Here is a 17,865-nt window from a genome sequence, read left to right on the forward strand (position 1 = left end):
CATAGAGGGATTCAGTGGTGGGATGCAGGTTTCAACATCTCATTCTTATTTCCTGCTGACATACTGCTGGTTGGAGTATTATCCTTTTAAAATAGGGGGGATTAAAGAATTTGAACCTCATCATGGTTTATTTACTCGAATATGGTATAGTGTCTGTTTCCTCTTAGACTGTGTTTATTTGAGTCTCTGCAATCTTGGTTTTCTTCTAGGCCCTCCCTTGCCCCTTGACAAACAGCTAGCTATTATGACCAGATGTGTGCTAGTGTCAGGTACATTTGGCACAGTGGCTGTGTGCCTTCCTGATCTTCTTATAGTGATCCCATTGTAAACTTGAAGATCAACTATTCAGTGTGGGGCTGTCTGGAAAACTGTTTGGAAGCTTTGGATGGTGAAGGATACTATTGCCTGCCCATTTAGAAGATTAGTGAGGTGGGAGCATATTCAGCTGATGTCATGGCAAATGTACAGATTATATTTGTACAAATACACAGTCTACATTTCCTCTCCTCCATTTCCTCCAATCCCACTGACCCCCAGGAGAACCTTTTCAGAGGGCACAGAATGCTGCAGTTCAGAGTCTGCCTGCACGGATGCCAATGGGCTGGTGTGAGCATCACAATTAGGTTTCAGGTAATTCCAGTTTTAGCATAACTGGAATGAGCATGTCGTGCCCCAGGCTTATGCACTCCCCCCATCTCTGGTGCAGCCATGAGGAGTTGCTTAGAAACTTTTGCTTGTTTTCTAGATTAACCATGCCATAGATTGCCATCTGTACAAACTGGTTAATCTTAACCATATTTAGTGGAAACTGCAGTGTATGAAGCTGGCTTGTTTTTGTGAACCATAGTTATGATTAACTGCAGTTTGTTTGGATGACACATTAAACTACTTTTAATCTAAAATCAAAGCAGAAACTTCCACTCACAGCTATGCCAGAGGAGAAGGGGGACATGTGTGAGCTGTGGGTGGTGGTTGGGAGTAGGGGGAAGGTTAGGATCTTTCTTGTAACACTAAGCCAAACACAGTCGAAGTGTTTGTAAGCTCTTGGTTCAGAAGCATGAACATCTACAGATGCAATATGTTGGGTTTTGATTATTGAAAGGTCAAATCCTTACTCAGACATGATGCTCCCAAAGAGCGTTGAGTAAATATGTTGGTTAGTTTTCTTCAGCCAGTAATTAAGTTAAAAACGTAGAATTTTAAAATACCTTTTTCATTGGAAATGCCCCTAAAATGTGAGAAGCTAGACTATGAGAAGCAAGGGTAACAGATGTTAATGCACTGATAAATTTGTCCCTCAGTCCCATTTTTAAAATGGAGCTTCTGACTTTTTTGACTGAAGAGAAGCCTTCTGTCTCCGCCCTGCAGATAATGGTGTGATGCATTATTTTTTGACTTGGAAGAAAATGCACCGCTAGCATTTTTCCATTATTGCTTTTCCATGATTGAGCTACCAACAAAACCAAAATATACCACTTTAAGTTCACCCTTCTGTCCTATCTTTATCTGCACCTTACCTTAATGTGCATGCTTTAAAAATACACCTGAATGTCTGGGAGTCCTGTTGGCTTGCTCATTTGCACATAGAGCTTTTTTTCTGCTTAATGCTTCTCAGACAGATGATATAATTATTGGATCTGAAATACTGTAGAAATCTCTTTAGGGCTCTCCTTCTTTTCAGCCATCAGTCCTAAGAAATAATTTTGCAAAGGCCTCTTCCTTCCTTATTAATAAAGTAATCTAAATATTTTTGTTCTATTATAGCAAACATTTCATGTGTTTGTTTTTTGTTTTGAAAAAATAAAATCGAATGTTACTGTTACTTTGATTGACATCAAAAATTCAGATAAATACTCCCCACTGTGTCTCAATTATCACACTAACCAATTTTCTTTTTACAGCATCAACAAAGAGAGCATTGTTGACATTGAAGGTGTTGTAAGGAAAGTGCCACATAAAATTGGAGGCTGCACTCAGCAAGATATTGAGCTGCACATTCAAAGGGTAATATTTTTATAAGCAAATTAAAAAAGGCCATTGTTTGATGTTGGTTTTAAGATTTCTGGTGATACTCGCCCTAAGTACAGTTCTTCTTGATTTTATGCAAGGAATGGGGGGGAAAGAGTTATTCATGCAGCAAATGCAATTAAAATAACAACTGGAGGTAACCATGAAGCAATTTTATTTGTATGTGAAAATATTCCATCTGTTGCTTAAAAATGGTTCATTCTAGATTGTGATTAAAATCTGTTTCTGTCAAAAGAAAAATATACAGACAGACATGCTTTTATTTGTAGGAATGACCAGTTCACAATTTCCCCAGAAACCTGTTTAGAAGTAAATGGATAATCCAGCATACATAAACATCTGCTTCTTACGTGTAACACAGCACAATACCCTTAACTCCTACCTGTCTGCCAGACCATCTTGGAAGGTGAAACCCCTTACAATTTCTCTAGTAGAAGTCGTAATGGAGAACGTCCAAAACCCCAGAACATTTTCATATTTGTCCCTATGTTGGCCCAGGAGAGAGGGTGTGTGAAAGACAGTAAATATAATTAAACATGCTAGAGAGTTAGCTACATCTTCTTTCCCTGTTTACTGGGAGGCAGATGACTTACAGACAACAGATTGAGTACTGCTTCAACCCATGCTGTAAATTTTTTACACAACTTAAATTCAATTACCTGCAGTTGAAGAACAAAAGTCACTTTTAATATCTTGTAATATGACTTATGGAAGGAGATATGTTTTAGTCAAAGACACTGGGCTGGATCCAGACTTTGCTGTCCGTGAATTCCTGAGCATGGAAGGCTTTTGATCCAAGAGAGGATTCTTGGTGTTGGTGGAGAAGAGTCTTTTGCTGATTTCACTGTTCACGTGCAGCCACTGCTCCACTTTCCACACTGTTCTGGAGGGTCTCCCAACTCCCCCTCCCCCAGCAGAGTTTTGGAGAGTGCACAGGCCTACAGGAGGAAAGGGGAACCGGCCAGAATCCCCTTGCCTCCTCCCCCCTCCCACTAATAGAAGTTCTGTTCAGGGAAGGCTTAAATTCCACCGTTGGAAGTCTGCATCCAATCCACTGAAACAGCTCCTTAGACGTTTCATATTTATTCAGGCTATTGATAAGACCTAATTTCCCCCCCACACACACACACACAGTATTTCACAATTGTTCTGTTAGTATGCTGTTCCCCCCCCCTCTTTTTTTAAATGCACACATTATAATTCTGTTTTGGACATCACCTGCCTCTTTACCACCATTGCTGCAATGAGATATGTCACTAGGCTTCTGTCAGCGTACCCTAAAGAATGTAGGGATTGAAGATACTTCATTGGGATCAGATTTTGAGTTTTTGGAAAGATCCGTTATTTCATGCCCAATATTTTGATAATTGGCCTTTGAGATAGTGGCCTCTTTTGCATGTCAAGCTAAGCCAAGCCAAGCCATGGCTTAGTGCGAGTGCATGAGCATGTGGCTCTAGGAGAGGAGATCATGGTTGCTTTGCTCCTCCCTAGTTGTTCTGTTGTGCTGAGCTAAGCTGTCGCTTGGCATCTATTCTAAACACATGTTTGAGGCTTAGCTCTCTTCACACTAATCATGAGTGGTAACCAAGGTTTGTCTATGGTTTATGGCTTGTGATTTGTCCAGTGGGGGCAAACCACAGTCCTGGGTTCAGATGACACACTTAGTCAAACAATGTCTTGCCTCGGTGCATTGTAGCAGCAGAATGACCAGGGAAAAGGAAAGCAGTTGTTACCTCCTCTCTGGGAGCTTGTGCATTTGTGCTAAGCCATGGTTTGGCTTAGCGCAATGTGCAAACCAAGTAAGTATCTTGCTATAAGTTCCAGAGGTCATCAGATATCAAAGTTTTTATCCAATCTCTCTGGTATTACACTGAAAGTAAAGCCAAAGAAATGTCTCTCTACTTCCCCCCCCAACTTATTCTGTATTCTTCCAGAAAATGATTATGCAAACCTTGTTTCATATTTCTGCCAAAAATATACTTCTGTATATCACACTGCTATTTCTCAGTACTTTTATGCTTCTTTTTTAAAAAAAACTTGTCTCTTTCAGATATATGTGATCAGTTTGGCTGAACCCCGACTGCCCTTGCAGCTGGATGATGCTATTCGGCCGGAGGTGGAAGGAGACGAGGTGAAAATAACATTTAAAAAGTTAATGATTAATCATGGGTTTTAAATCTTAGTAGCTACTATTCATAATTTAATTTTAAAGCCATGAACTTTTTGGTATTATCCAGCATTATCATCTCTCTTGTTTAAGTGAACAAGGCTGGCAACTATAGAAATGACTGGCATTTCAGGATTTGCACACAGATAATTAACAAGCAGGTAGCCCTGAGACTTCGCATGTGACAAGATGATTTCACAACCATAGTCATTTCATCTTGTGTAGAGAAGACTTGAGCAAAGTTTGGATAACTTGCTCCTTTGTTCATTGTTATCTGTTTAGATTTTCACTCTCTCTCTCAAAATAGTCTTCTAGAAGGGAAAATGTACTTTAAAACTTTAGTAAGTTATTTGGGAAAACATGTCCATTGTTCCCTAACTTTTATTTTTTGTATTTGATTTTCTGAGAATAGTCTCGGAAAAGGACAGTTCCAGTTTCCTCTAGCATAACCTGCTGACAAAATCAGCCCGATGGCCTGGTCTATCCCAATCTCCAATCTGTAGCCAGGGATGGTGATGAAACCACCATGCACCTGCTTTTTTAATTCTTTTCTCCCCTCACTTCTGGCTTTGTGCTTAAGTACCATACCAGGAGCACAGGAAGCTCCCATTCAGTAACAAGGCAATGTGCTACACGCAGACCACACAGCTGCTGTCTCTTGGTAAAGAAGTGGCTCACTCAGACTGTGCTGGTCCCTTAGCAGGTGTCTTTATCTCAAGCACTGAGGATCTTTGGTGTGTGCAGCTTGTGAAGTTCCCCGTGAATGTGCAATGAACCGAAAGATTTCTTGTGTTACAAAAACATGCGTCACTTTTTCTCCCCTTTCTTTTGCACGTGTGGTTTTCAATGTGTTTTTCTTTTGCAACTGTTCAGGAAGGAAGAGCTACTGTAAACCAGGATACAAGATTGGACAACAGAGTGATTGACTTAAGGGTAAGAATCGGTTGCGTTGGCCCTTGCAAACTAATCAAATAGTTTAGAAGGTGGCAAGAAGAGCACTTGTTGTGATTCAAAATTCTGGAGGGTTCATATGATCTGTTTGCTATAAACTTGTTCCACTCCAGGAAATGTCAAGGATAATGGTGGTACTGAAAACATCCACTTAATTTGTACTCCTGGGGTGTATAACATGAAATTGCAAGGTTTGAAAGGGGTGGGTGGGAGCTGCCAGTGGACAAAAGCTTCAAATTATTTTGAGTTTTGTTACATCAGTGGTAAGCCCGTGTATCTCCTATATAACACACAGTAGCCCTTTAATCATTTTTTAAAGTGCTGCAATGAAGTTTTGCTCTCAGTAAATTTCTGAGGAGAAAATTGTGATTTCAAAAGGTGTGAGAAGCACTTAAGGGAGAAAAAGAACTGCTTCAGAACTCTTGCTGCTTAGATATCATTTTAATCAGGCTGCTTTGTCTGTACTTTGCTGTATGATCCCAGTTACCGAACCGAATCGCATAGTAACATGATGACATCAGGGAAGTGTGCAGCTTGCCAAGAGTTGGCTTCATGATGACATCAGAGACACGCTGCCCTCCCTATGAAACTCTGTTCATACTAGAATGTGTATCGGAATGGGCATTCAAACATGGATACCTTTTGAGAGAAATATAATGTGGAATGTTGATATTCATTATTGGATCTACGTTCTCCTGAGCACCAAATGCTCATCCAGGTCAATGGTCCTTGTTTTGGTGCACTGTAGTTTGGTGCTCTTTGTTTTGGTGCACTTCAGTGTGTCAAAATAGGGAGTGTTGGCCCAGGTGCCAAGACACAGAAAATGTACATGGACCTTGTCCCTGCTCTGGGGTTTGAATCAGCCCTACTTTGTTCATTGTTCATTTAATCATGGTGATTGGTTTGCCCACAAACATTTCAGGTGAAATAATTATTCAAATTTAAAATATTTATAGCCCAATCCCATGCATGTTTTTCCAGAACATCTATCAAATTCAGTGGGTCTTACTCCAAGTTAGCAGGCCTGTGATTGCAGAGTTAGCTATATTACAGTTGCGATCCTATGCACATTTAAGCAGCAAGCGTGCAGCTCGTGACAGATTACCCCAAAGGGGTTGTGGCGCTCAACAGGAAAAAAAGGTGGTCCATCCCTAAAGTAAAAAAAATAAATTACAGAGCTAAACAGTCATGCTTAAAACGACAGAGTAATATATAGATCTGGGGAAATTAAAAGGTCTGGCCCTGAAAAGTCTCTGGGGAGTGCATTCCACAACCTAGGGGCCATTGCTGAAAAGGCCCTCTCTTGCTCTTAGCCATGCACCATTTTTCTGTTATCACAACTGAAGTAACCTTGAATTCAGTTCATATGCCTGTGTTAGTTCTTTTCCTGGTCCCTGTCTACTAACTTAATAGGAATAGCCAATTTGCAGTTAAACTATTTCTAATGCTGTTGAGGTGGGATACATGGGGGGGAGAGAAAATGCCATTCTTACTAGAAAACGCTTCTATGCTTATGTTTTCTCCTCAACAAATTACTAAGTTGTATAGTATGACAGAAGAAATAAAGAAAAACTTTACAAAAGATGGAAGGAACATTTAAATCTGTCCCTTTCAACCTCACACATACCTCTTTCTGAATTGCTATTAAAAATACTTATTTAAACAATGGTTATTTTGGATGCTTAAAAAACCCTGACCACTTAGTAACCCAGGCTTCTTTCTTTCTCTCTCCTTTCAATAAAGAACTTGTTATCTTTAGTATCCCACTCACTGCATTTCCTTCAGTTCGTCATGACACAAACATTATCTCCAATAAAGGAGAGGAGCAGACTAGCAATTGAGAGCTGAGTTCAAGAAGATCTCTGATCACAAGCAGTGGAATTGTGTTAAATTTCTAAACAGAATTCCACTGTAGATCCTACTGCCCTTTCCTTCATTCTTGAACTCACAGAGATAAGTTACGTCTTATTTTTAGTTGCTACAGTTGGCAAGTGATGGCCCTTGGCAAAATCCCATCCCTGGCCTCTCAGTTTCTGTCCAAGTTTTCCTCACCTCCTCTCTTTGCCAGGCTTATGCTTATCCATCACAGGAACAAGACTATGGATGTGAGCAGTTGACAGTTCCCACCCTTAAACTCTTTTGTAAACCTGTTAGTGTTTTTCTTTCTGTTTTCAATAATCAAAATACTGTTTTGGTTTGTTTAGCTGATCTTAACTGGAGTAGGTCTGCAAGCTTAAACGCTCAAGTAATGTTAGTATAGTGTAAAGAGGAATAATAGGTACTTGTCAGGTTGAGATGATCCCACATATACAAAGGGAGGGAGTCATGACTTGCACTTGGTGTATGCAGAGCACACTCTCCTACCTTCAAAGTAGAATAAGAACCAGTCATAGGGAACTTAAGGAAACTCGTGAGGTAAAACCCAGGAGAGGAAATTTTTCTCAGAACTTGAAAGGCTCTGTACAAAAAAAGGTTGAGCAGGTTTGTGACAGCCCCATCCCAGAATTCATTCAAGATCATATTTCCCCTGTACTATACTGCCTATAAAGCAGGGTGACTAACCTTTTTCAGGTGGAGGGTGGCACTTCTTGCTGGCCAACCTCAGAGGGCAACATGTGCGTGCACACACACACACAACACACACACACACCCCATACGTACTCTTGCAACCTCCCCTCTGCAACCTCCCCGTCCTACTGCTCAGCTGATAGAGCAGCAAGGTAGAGGGCGGCTGCAGAAGGAACACACCACATGTGCATGCATACAGAGTTGGTTTCCCTTCCCCAGTCTTTCCAGTCCTTGTTGAACAAGTGCCTTGATGGACTGATTGGATCATTCTAGCTAGGGAGCTGATCAGAATCATTTTCTGGAAGGTTTGGCCTGTCCCTCTTCACCTCCATCCCTAGCTCTGTGTTTATTTTTCCTCTCAGAAAGGCAGGGGGCAAGGACTTCTACTTCTTTTTTTTTCTTTTTTTTACAATAATTTTTATTCAAATTTTTATAAAACATAGAAAACAAAATCATAAAACATTCAAAGACAAAAAACAAAACAAAACAAAAATGATTAAACAATAAAATAAAATAAAATAAAATGTTGACTTCCCATTTGTCACATATCAAATCAGTAATAGGTCTACAATATATAACAATCCTGTCTCTTAAATCATATTATAAAATCACTTTCCTCCAGTAGTTATCTTAATTAATCATCAAATCTCATAAACATTACTTTATTCTTTCCACAAAAAGTCAAAGAGAGGTTTCAATTCTTTAAGAAATATATCTATCAATTTTTCTCCAAATAAACATGTCAATTAATCCATCTCGTTAATAATTATAATAATCTTATTGTCATAACCATAGTCCAAATAAACATTTCGATTAATCCATCTCATCAGAATCTGTTAGGTCCAATAATTTCAATAGCCATTATTCCATTATCCCTATTAGTTCCATCTTCCATCTTCAATAGTCCTGTTAAGTCCAGTAATTTCAGTGTCCAATCTTCCATTATCAGTATTCCATAATAATCTTGCTGTTGTAGCCATAGTCATATAATAAGAGTCTGATGGGAATTTCCTCTATCCCAAATATTTTCTTGCCATCCATTCTGAATAAGTTGCTGAAATACTGTTGTAAAGTCATATCTGTGTTCTTCTTTTTTACAAAATGCACTGGCTCATCTCTTAAGAGTTTTTCCATTGTCACATGGCTGCAGTTAATTCCATAGATTTTCTCTATATCAAGCTCCATCACATCATTCCAGTCCAGAAGATTATCCAAGCCATTGATAACTTTATCTCTAATATCTTCATTAATTTCTTCAGAGATAACGTTAAATTCCAAACAGTAGATTTTATTTCTAAAATCCATAAACTCCAGATCTTTTTCCAATTCCACATTTGTTCCAATCTCCAGGGCTTGTATCTTCCCTTTATTTTTTCTTTTCTCATCTCTGATCTCATTCTCCTCTCTCACAGGGTCCCCTATTTCTTTAAGCTCCTGCGTCATTTTGCTCAGTTCAATTTTCAGCTCCTTACTACCCTGTCGCAGGGTTTGTTTCGTTATCTCAATCTCATCCATTATTTTCTGAAACATAATTACTTCCAGATTCTCAGCCACTTTCTTGATTGCCATTTTTAAAACCACGAAAACAAAGCAAAACAAAAATAAAGAAGAACCACTTCTTATTTCAGCAACAATTGGGTTAATATTCCAGGCTTGATGACATCACAGTATAAACAGAGCAACCTGCCTTATCTCTCTTGTGCAAGAATGCAAAACAAATTTAGTTCCCAGCATCAAAACAGTTAGTGGCGTCGTGAAGAAGCAGATTCGTCAAAATAAAATAGACCAAAAAAAGAATAGTCCCAGACAATATAATATTCCTCGGAATAGAAATCAGGAATAGAAATCCCTCTTCTGTTTATTATCTTTAGAATGCACTTCCAGGACAGCTTTTTGTGACAGAAACAGAGATAAGCTGTTAATTTCGTGAATAACAGAGAAGAGCTATATCTCACCCAGAAGTTGTCCAAAGCCGATCAATCTGACAAATCTCCTTTTGCTGCAACAATTTAAACCAAGTAAAAAAAAATAATAGAAAGAAGGGTGCTTGCCTGTTAGTCCGTTCTCTCTTTGAAGAAAAGATAAACGTATCGCTTAAGCAGATAGAGCTTGTTAGAAAGTCCGTCCGGCATTGTTGGCTGGACCTTATCTCATAAATTAATGAAATCCAGTCCTCCCAACAAAAACAGGCTTTGAGGTTGATCTCTACGTTTCTCCCTGCCCGGGAGAAATTTCATCAGTCAAAAAAAAAAATGTTCTGACTGATTTATATCTGAATAAGCTTCTTTTGAGGCGGGAGCCCGTCCCAAAAGCAGGCACAAGTGAAGTCACCCTTCCCGGAAGTCCCTGGGGCAAGGACTTCTACTTCAAGGCACTCCAGTGGAATCACCTTCCCTCACTCCTTGCTTTTCTCAAGTTGGGGTAGGAGTAGGGTTAGTCCTGATCTGCTGGAAGAATGAGTACACCTCCTGACTGGAAAGATTCAGTGAGTTCATCAAGGAGCTCAGAAAGACTGCTGATTAAGCCAGCTTCCCTGACCCTTGCCTTTCCCATCTGGGTGGGGTGGATTTCAGAGAGGGTGTGTGGCCTTAGGCAGGGTCTTGATGGGGAGGCTTCACATGCCAGAACCAGCCCAGGGGCTGGCAGTTTGTCAATCCTGCAATTGACTAGGATCAGGAGATTCAAATCCTAAACCAGGTGCAAAACCATTGTGTGAGCTTGAGTCATTCACTGTCTGTTGTCTAACTTATACCACAGGGTGGTTGAGAGGATAAAATGGGTTAGGGGAGACCATGTACACTGCACTGAGGTCAGTGCAGGAAGGGTGGGATAAAAGTATAATGGAATATGTAAGAAGGTAACTTCTTCCTATAAAGGGAGACAGTGACATTGTCTACTTCTGACCATGCCAAGGGTGGTATAAAATGGGTCTACTCTTAATAGGACCAACATTGAAGTTAATAGAATGACTAACTTAGGCTCAGTTAATTTCAGTGGGTCTATCCTGAGTAGGACTTACGTGGCTACAATCCCAAGCATAGATCATCACACAAGTGAGGCAGCTACAATCATGCCTGTCCTTCCCAAGATCTCCAATTATTTAAGCTTTTCCTGGCACATAGTCAGGTGGGTGTAAGCTGTGGTTTCTGTGGGAGTACAGCATTCAGCTTCCTGAGAATTTAAAGTTTCTTTTGTAGCCCATATGGCTGCAAATATTTGCTTGAAAATGTGTGGGCAGTGCCTGTTCTTTAATCTCAGAACCTGGAGGATGACAGTAAGATTTCCATTCATTGGGGCAGGACACTTCACTTCCCTATGAACTGCAAAATCAGAATAAATGATGCAAAATGTCATATTGTGTGTGTATGTTTATATAGATGGTGTTGTGGAACTCTCTTTTAATGAGAAATGAGTACATAGTCTTGTACATTAGTAATAGTTATCATACTACGTGGTTGGAAACGATAAGGCAACTGGCTGGCTATCCATATAAATTTGAGCAACTGTCATGGTACAAATGTTTGTTTGAATCCACACCACATTGTGATATAGTAAGGGACAGGACAACTTCAGGCCTTGCTTACACACTAATTTTCTGTCTGAAAAATTATTAGAAAATTGACCTGGAGTTGTTGTCTTCCTGTTTCTGCATAGCAGCATCAACCTAACTTTCTTAGTTCACATCTGGTTCCATTAACAGTACCACAGTCAACGTCGCAAGTAAAGGATGCAGCTTGAAGTGATCTGAGTGCCTACAAATAATGAGCTCAAGTATCCAGTGCAAAAATTAAAGGAATACTTCTAGGCTGTAGCTCTTCCTGCTGCAAAAATCTGTATGACAGGGAGGATAAAAGTGCATCTAAAATCACCTGTCTGATCATTCTTATCAGTGGTTGCTCTTGATCTTTCTGGAAGTGTCACCTCTTAAAAACTGTTGCATGCATTCTGTGAAGAAATGCTGCTAGAAACTGCTGATGCTGGTGGTTCTGCTTTGTTGTTCCCCTCAAATATCTTACGTTCTTACGAAGCAAGGAGCTCTTTATTGAAAGAAATACAATTTTGGGGTAAGGCCACTGGAAGATGAGTTGGGCTGTGCGGATTGCTGGCTTCAGCATTGTGAAAGCTGCTTATTTGGTTTTAGATCTCATAATGTTGAAAACCTCTGTCTTAGCTTGCATGTGAGCAGCAGTCCTAGAATACATGTAGAAGGGGTCTTCAGTTCCTTATCTTTCCAGGTAGCTGTACTTCTTTTTGTTTAAAGTGACTTTATCAGGCATGAGGCCTTTCCTTGTTTCATTTCTTACTTAAATTTATAAGGTGAGAGGTGTTTGTGCCCGAGTTTGCACAAAAATCATGTTTACCATCTTGGAAGCCCTTTCCTCATTATCCTTGATAAACATATCAGCTTCACATCTAGTGGGTGGTATGAGATGGAAATATGCCGAATTTTGAGATACCTAATGAGTCTTGTCTGAATAAAGACCAGAAAGGGTAGGTGATATGAAGTGAGGGCAAGGGAGAATGGAAAAGCGAGTGTCCTCATTTATAGTTAAGCTGAGAGGCCTGAGCAGGCCTCATTGTGGCTTCCCTGTGCATCTGACTGTTAATTCAGAGCATGGGGTTAATGTTACTTTAGAATATTAAGTTTTAAAGCTCATACCTGTTGCAGCTTTGAATATCAGAGCGAATTAATTAGACAGCTCAATGAGGAAGTCTGTTATAAGGCTGCCATTCAACTAAGTCATTTTTTTAATCTGCCCTTTTCAAGTTATTGAGCAAATTAAATTTGTGTTTGGATGGTCCCACTTCAGATTGCAGGTGGAGGAATCTCTGGATGCAATTCTCTGCTGTACGGAAGAAAGATTAGTTGTCTACTTGTAGGGACACTTTTATATTTAAGAGCACTGTGTCATGTCAGAGCATTATGCTGTACCTGGTGTGTTTAGTGGTACCACTCAGACACAGGTTTACCACCTTGGTGAGAACAAAGGCTGTAATCCAATACACACTTACCTGGGAATAAGTCCCACTGAACCCAATGGAGCTTTCTTCTGAGTAGACATGTATTGGACTGCAGCCTTAGTGCATGTATCTGCTATCAGATTGTCGAAGGAGGTTGCCAGGTTTTTCCTTAAGCTTCAACAAAGCTTTGTTTCCGCATGAATATGTGTGTGCATGTACAACAGAGATGTGTTTGAATGGAAAGATAAAATATTGCCTCCAGCGTTCCAAAAGCAATGTTCATTTTCACATTTTATGAGCAGTAGTATATAACTAGAGATAGAGTCTTGCACATTATTTAAGACTTGTTTTTGAAACTTAAAACTTCAGGAATGTGTCTAAGATACTCTTTATTGCTTAGCACAATCTTTAGTTCCGTACTGTACTATTGCACATATATTATGGAAGATTTTGAAACTTTCAGAATAAGAAAAGGGTTTTCTTCTTCCTCCCTGCAACCCATTAATCAACATTTCTCTGACTGGGGTAATCTGTTAATTGGAGGAGTAAGTGCTTCAGAATCACTTAAGTAAATACGGTTTCCTGCTCTGTTTCCTCCTTTGAAAGTCGGGTGTTGGAGTCAGAATTATATGCAATCCCATATCCAAGATCGCTTTAGCTCTCTTTCTCTTGAGATTCAGAATGACAGCCACAAACCTTACAGAATAACATCAATGCAATCGTTTTACATTTAAAATGAAAACTCAAAGTCTGCCACGACAATAGGTTCTAGAGAACTAAATAGGAATGTACTATATCTGGACCAAAATATGAGTTGAAAAGTCTTTGAGCCTTTGGCATGCTGTAAGTGGTGCATAATAGAATGAACTTTAATATCGCAGTCTCACAACCTGTCATCCAGATATTTGTACATGTGTGAAGCTTCACTTACTGATTCTTCAGCATGGAGCTCCACTAGCACATGAGGCTCAGTCTTCTGCTGTAGCTAACAATGGGAGAACCCAAATTGTCACCGTCTTTTCTTAAAAAAATGTATTCATTGTAACACTTCTTGCAAATAAACAAAAGTGGAGTTTGCCCCAATTGAATTGACGTGCATATTTTAGTATCGTATTTAATCTAATCTGGGAATTGCATAGTAATAAATTAAGCAATAGTAATAAATTCAGCCTTTGATTATCTTCTATTTAATCTGCATCTCCTCTTTATGGTCAAACCTTGCTTAGGTCCAACTTCTGTGGAATGTTGTAATATATTTTCTTGAAATCATTTGTTCCCATCAAATTGTTTTTCCGTAGCCTTTGTTGTAGGGTCTCACATCAAGAATGCGGGCATGTTTCAGGGCATGTGGCAGCATATCACACTATGCTAGATATGTCAGCTGAATTTTAACTCTAAGATAGTAATTCAATATCCTTTTGTTTGCTAATTAAAGGTACAGCCTTACTATATTAAAACATCGTTACTGGATTAGAATTCATTGGCCAAGTTTAAAGGGCAGAGAAAGATATTGATTGAAATAAAGCAGCAACCAAATGCTGCTTGTTGACAGAAATCTCTTTTAACTCTTGTCAGCTCTTCACTGAGACAGCAGTGTCGGTGGGGGTGCAGGCAGGACTGGAGATTCCTTGGTAATTGCCAGGCCGTAAGTCCTCAGCCGGCAGCTTGGCTATAAATCTGCCAGGCTAGCAAGGAGGAAGCAAGATAAGGGCAGAGGCTGTTCAAAGCTTACGTGCCAAGCCAGAGATCCAGAAGAGACGTCAGTGAAGGTCCGGGTCTAGTTTGCCGAGAGATCAGTCCAAGTCAAGGTTCAGGGGATAGGAAGACACACAGTGGTCACGCCTGACGTTGTAGTCAGCAACAAGCTGAAGCCAAGGTTTGACTTTTAAGGAGCAGGTTTGTTAGCAGGTGTGAGCCCTCAGCGTTTTGGCCTTAAGTGGACAGGCCTGCCCCTCTTCTGCCTGACCTTCTGCTGTCTACGTTCTGCAGGTGAGGGGGGAGTATCCTGTTCACTGGCTGCGTCTGGCTGAAGGGCTTCAGCTGTGTCTTGGGTGCTCTGCAGCTGAGGGGGAGAAGGAGCTGGGTTCTCAGGAGTTTCCTCCATTTCTCCTTCTGGGTCTGCTGCTTCTGGATCTGCTGCTGTTACTCCCGAGTCATCCTCGTCTGATGAGTCCTCTGACGGGGCCATAACTCTGTGGTCTGGAGCCTAGGAAGCTGTCTTACACAGAATCAGACCAGTGGTCCATCCAGCTCAGTACTGTTGACACTGGCCTTGTTCACATGTCAGAGTGATGTGCATATGTGCAGGCTCGCATGACTTGAAATCGTATTCCATTTTGTCCTCCTTCAGAATGGCCTTGAATATGGAGGAGAGGAAGTTGCAACCTCTTGCTGTCCTCCTTGCACCTGGCCACTTGCCCATTGGCCAAACTGCAGGGAAAAATTATCTGCCCAGTTCACAGACTGGCTCTACACTGGATGTATCTCATCCATGTCTCCTTTCATGAGGAGCCACATCTGCATCACCAGAACAAGAGAGACACCATCATCCTCATGACAAGGTGGTTGGGGTTGGTCCAAGAGCTTTTCAGTCTGCTTCTCACAAGGGAGGTGGTCCAGATCCTTATCTTCCCCCACCCCCTGCAAGCTGCCCACCTGTCAATCATGTGTCACAATAGTATCAGGTGACCCCCTTTTTTGCATAGCATTGTGCATGGGGCTTTGCAGGGGCCATTGATTAGCTGATTGTCAGGGGCTGCAAACCCTCTTTCAGCCTAGCCGTGTCTACCTGCCATCATATATGATGGCAAGTGGGCATGGCTTGGCCAAATTAAGAGGCTTGGTGAACCCAATTAGGCCTGCGGGCCAGAGGTTTCCACTGTTGAGTTACACTGTGCCTTTTTGATCTGCCTTTGGAGAGGGGCAGAGGGCTGGGAACTGCCACTTCAGGGCCTGTATCCCAGTGATCCCTCTTAGTTGGGCTGAAAGACTCACCCACTTTGTTTTACTTAAGGTTGGCTTTGGGAGGGGCAGCAGTGCTCAGTTAATTGGAGCTACTGCTTTTATTGATCAAGATTTTTTAATAAATCGGCTTGATCAATTGATATTGCAGCCCTAGAAAGCGAGCGAAGTCAGGAAGGTGATTAATGCCTCCTTGCAAGAGGGGGTGGTCCCTGCCTGTTTAAAGGAGGGGGTGGTTAGAGCAATCCTTAAGAAACCCCCCCTGGGTCCAGAAAAGTTGAATAATTATTCACCAGTTACCAGTCTCCCCTTTGGGGGCAGGGTTCTTGGATGAAACCAACATTTTTAAGTTTTTATATTGTATGTTTTTAAAATGTGTGTTTTATTCTGTGTTTTTAAATCTGTTGTAAGTCACCTAGAGGCCGTTGGGTATGAGGCAACAAACAAATTAATTAATTAATAATACACAATAATTAGTGAAACCTTTTTTTTGAATTGGAACTATTTTTAATGATAAACTAAAATACAATGTAGATCTGGCAGCAGTTAGCCATTTAAAGCATATGCTCGCTTAGCTAGCAAAATAGCCCATCAAATTATATAACACATTTAAGCTGCTGTAATGACCCCAAAAGCCAAGCTCTGTATTCAGTCCATTACTCTTAATACTTAGCAAGATGGCAAATCCTTGCGTACATTCCATCAAGCATGTTGTGCAAGTGTTTTTATATTGGTTTTTGAATTTAGGAGATGTATTATTTGGGAGGCAGGGAGATACTGTGCTGCTGGTGATCAGTTGTTTTAACTTTCTTCTAGGAGTGTTTTTGTTTTGTTTGCATGGGACATTAGGTGCATTGTATTAAGTATATCGCATACTGTGCTTCTTGCATCTATGCCCCCTGTACTTTGCATAGCTTTATTAGAGATGAGCCTGCATATCTAGCCTTTGCATTTCTACTGGGACTTTATTTCCACCAAACAGCTGAAAGCAAATCATGTTGTTCTAAACGCGCTACTTCAGGAACACAGTGTGGCTGTGGTAAGAGCTCAGGTGGTAATAACAAAACCCCAAACCAGCAAGGTTCTACCAGCCACTTTCTCTCGCTATTTTAATTAAGTAGAACATCTAACCTTCCAGTGAAGGCAAGCCATGTTTTAAAGAATTCATTCTGCTATGTGTAAACCAATCAAAACAGCACTGAAAACACATACTTACAAAGAAAAACCTAAAACCTGACTGATGTATTGTATTTGTACCAGTTTATGCACATCTGTGGTTTGGTGTCATGGCATGTGAAAAACCACACGTCTCAACCTAACTGAAAAAGCAGGCATCTTGAAAAAGTCGTAGTAAACAGAGCACTATGACGCACATGCTTATTTTGAGGCGGGGAATAAGAAATAGCATTACTATATAAACACATGCAGCTGTAAATTGCCAGCAGAGTTGTGGGTTTGTTCTTAACTATGCCCTTCCCAACAGTCCTTTTATCTTCACTATAAACCTCAAGGTTATTGAATCTGCTTAACATGCACATACGTATACCATTATACTAGCAAGGAATCTGTGACCCCTGAGAAGTATCAAGCTTGTCTTTATTTTAGGCCACTGTTCTTCAGCCTTGTGTCCCCAGATGTTGTTGCACTACCACCTTGGCCATTGGCTAAGCTGGCTGGGGTTGATGGGAGTTGTAGTCCAATAATATCTGGCGACCTGAATGTGGACTCAATAGAACAACTATCAGGTGGATCCACAGCTGGCTACAGAATCGTACTCAAAGAGTGCTTATCAATGGTTCCTTCTCAAACTGGGGGGAGGTAACAAGTGGGGTACCACAGGGCTCAGTCCTGGGCCCAGTGCTCTTCAACATTTTTGTTATTGACTTGGATGAGAAGGTGCAGGAAATGCTTATCAAATTTGCAGATGATACAAAATTGGGAGGGATATCTAATACTTTGGAAGACAGAAACAAAATGCAAAGGGATCTTGATAGGCTGGAGCATTGGGCTGAAAACAATAGAATGAAATTTAACAGGGATAAGTACAAAGTTCTGCACCTAGGAAAAAGAAGCCAAATGCATATTTATAAGATGGGGGTTATTTGGCCCAGCAATAATACATGCGAGAAGGATCTTGGGATTGTTGTTGATCATGAGTTGAATATGAGCCGACAGTGTGATGTGGCTGCAAAAAAGGCAAATGCAATTTTAGGCTGCATTAACAGAAG

At 40.6% G+C, this 17,865-nt stretch overlaps 1 protein-coding gene across 2 annotated transcripts in view; it reads left to right on the forward strand.

Moving 5' to 3' along the window:
* DARS1 (aspartyl-tRNA synthetase 1) overlaps positions 1–17,865 on the forward strand; it is an 82,666-nt gene that overhangs the window by 43,525 nt on the left and 21,276 nt on the right. For both annotated transcript variants that reach the window (XM_061608905.1, XM_061608906.1), the window contains 3 exons: positions 1,902–2,004; positions 4,079–4,159; positions 5,069–5,128. In XM_061608905.1, coding sequence (XP_061464889.1) covers positions 1,902–2,004; positions 4,079–4,159; positions 5,069–5,128 — 244 coding nt within the window. The remainder of the gene's footprint in view (positions 1–1,901; positions 2,005–4,078; positions 4,160–5,068; positions 5,129–17,865) is intronic.

Source organism: Rhineura floridana, chromosome 2, assembly GCF_030035675.1.
Source record: "Rhineura floridana isolate rRhiFlo1 chromosome 2, rRhiFlo1.hap2, whole genome shotgun sequence".
Lineage (NCBI taxonomy): Eukaryota > Metazoa > Chordata > Lepidosauria > Squamata > Rhineuridae > Rhineura > Rhineura floridana.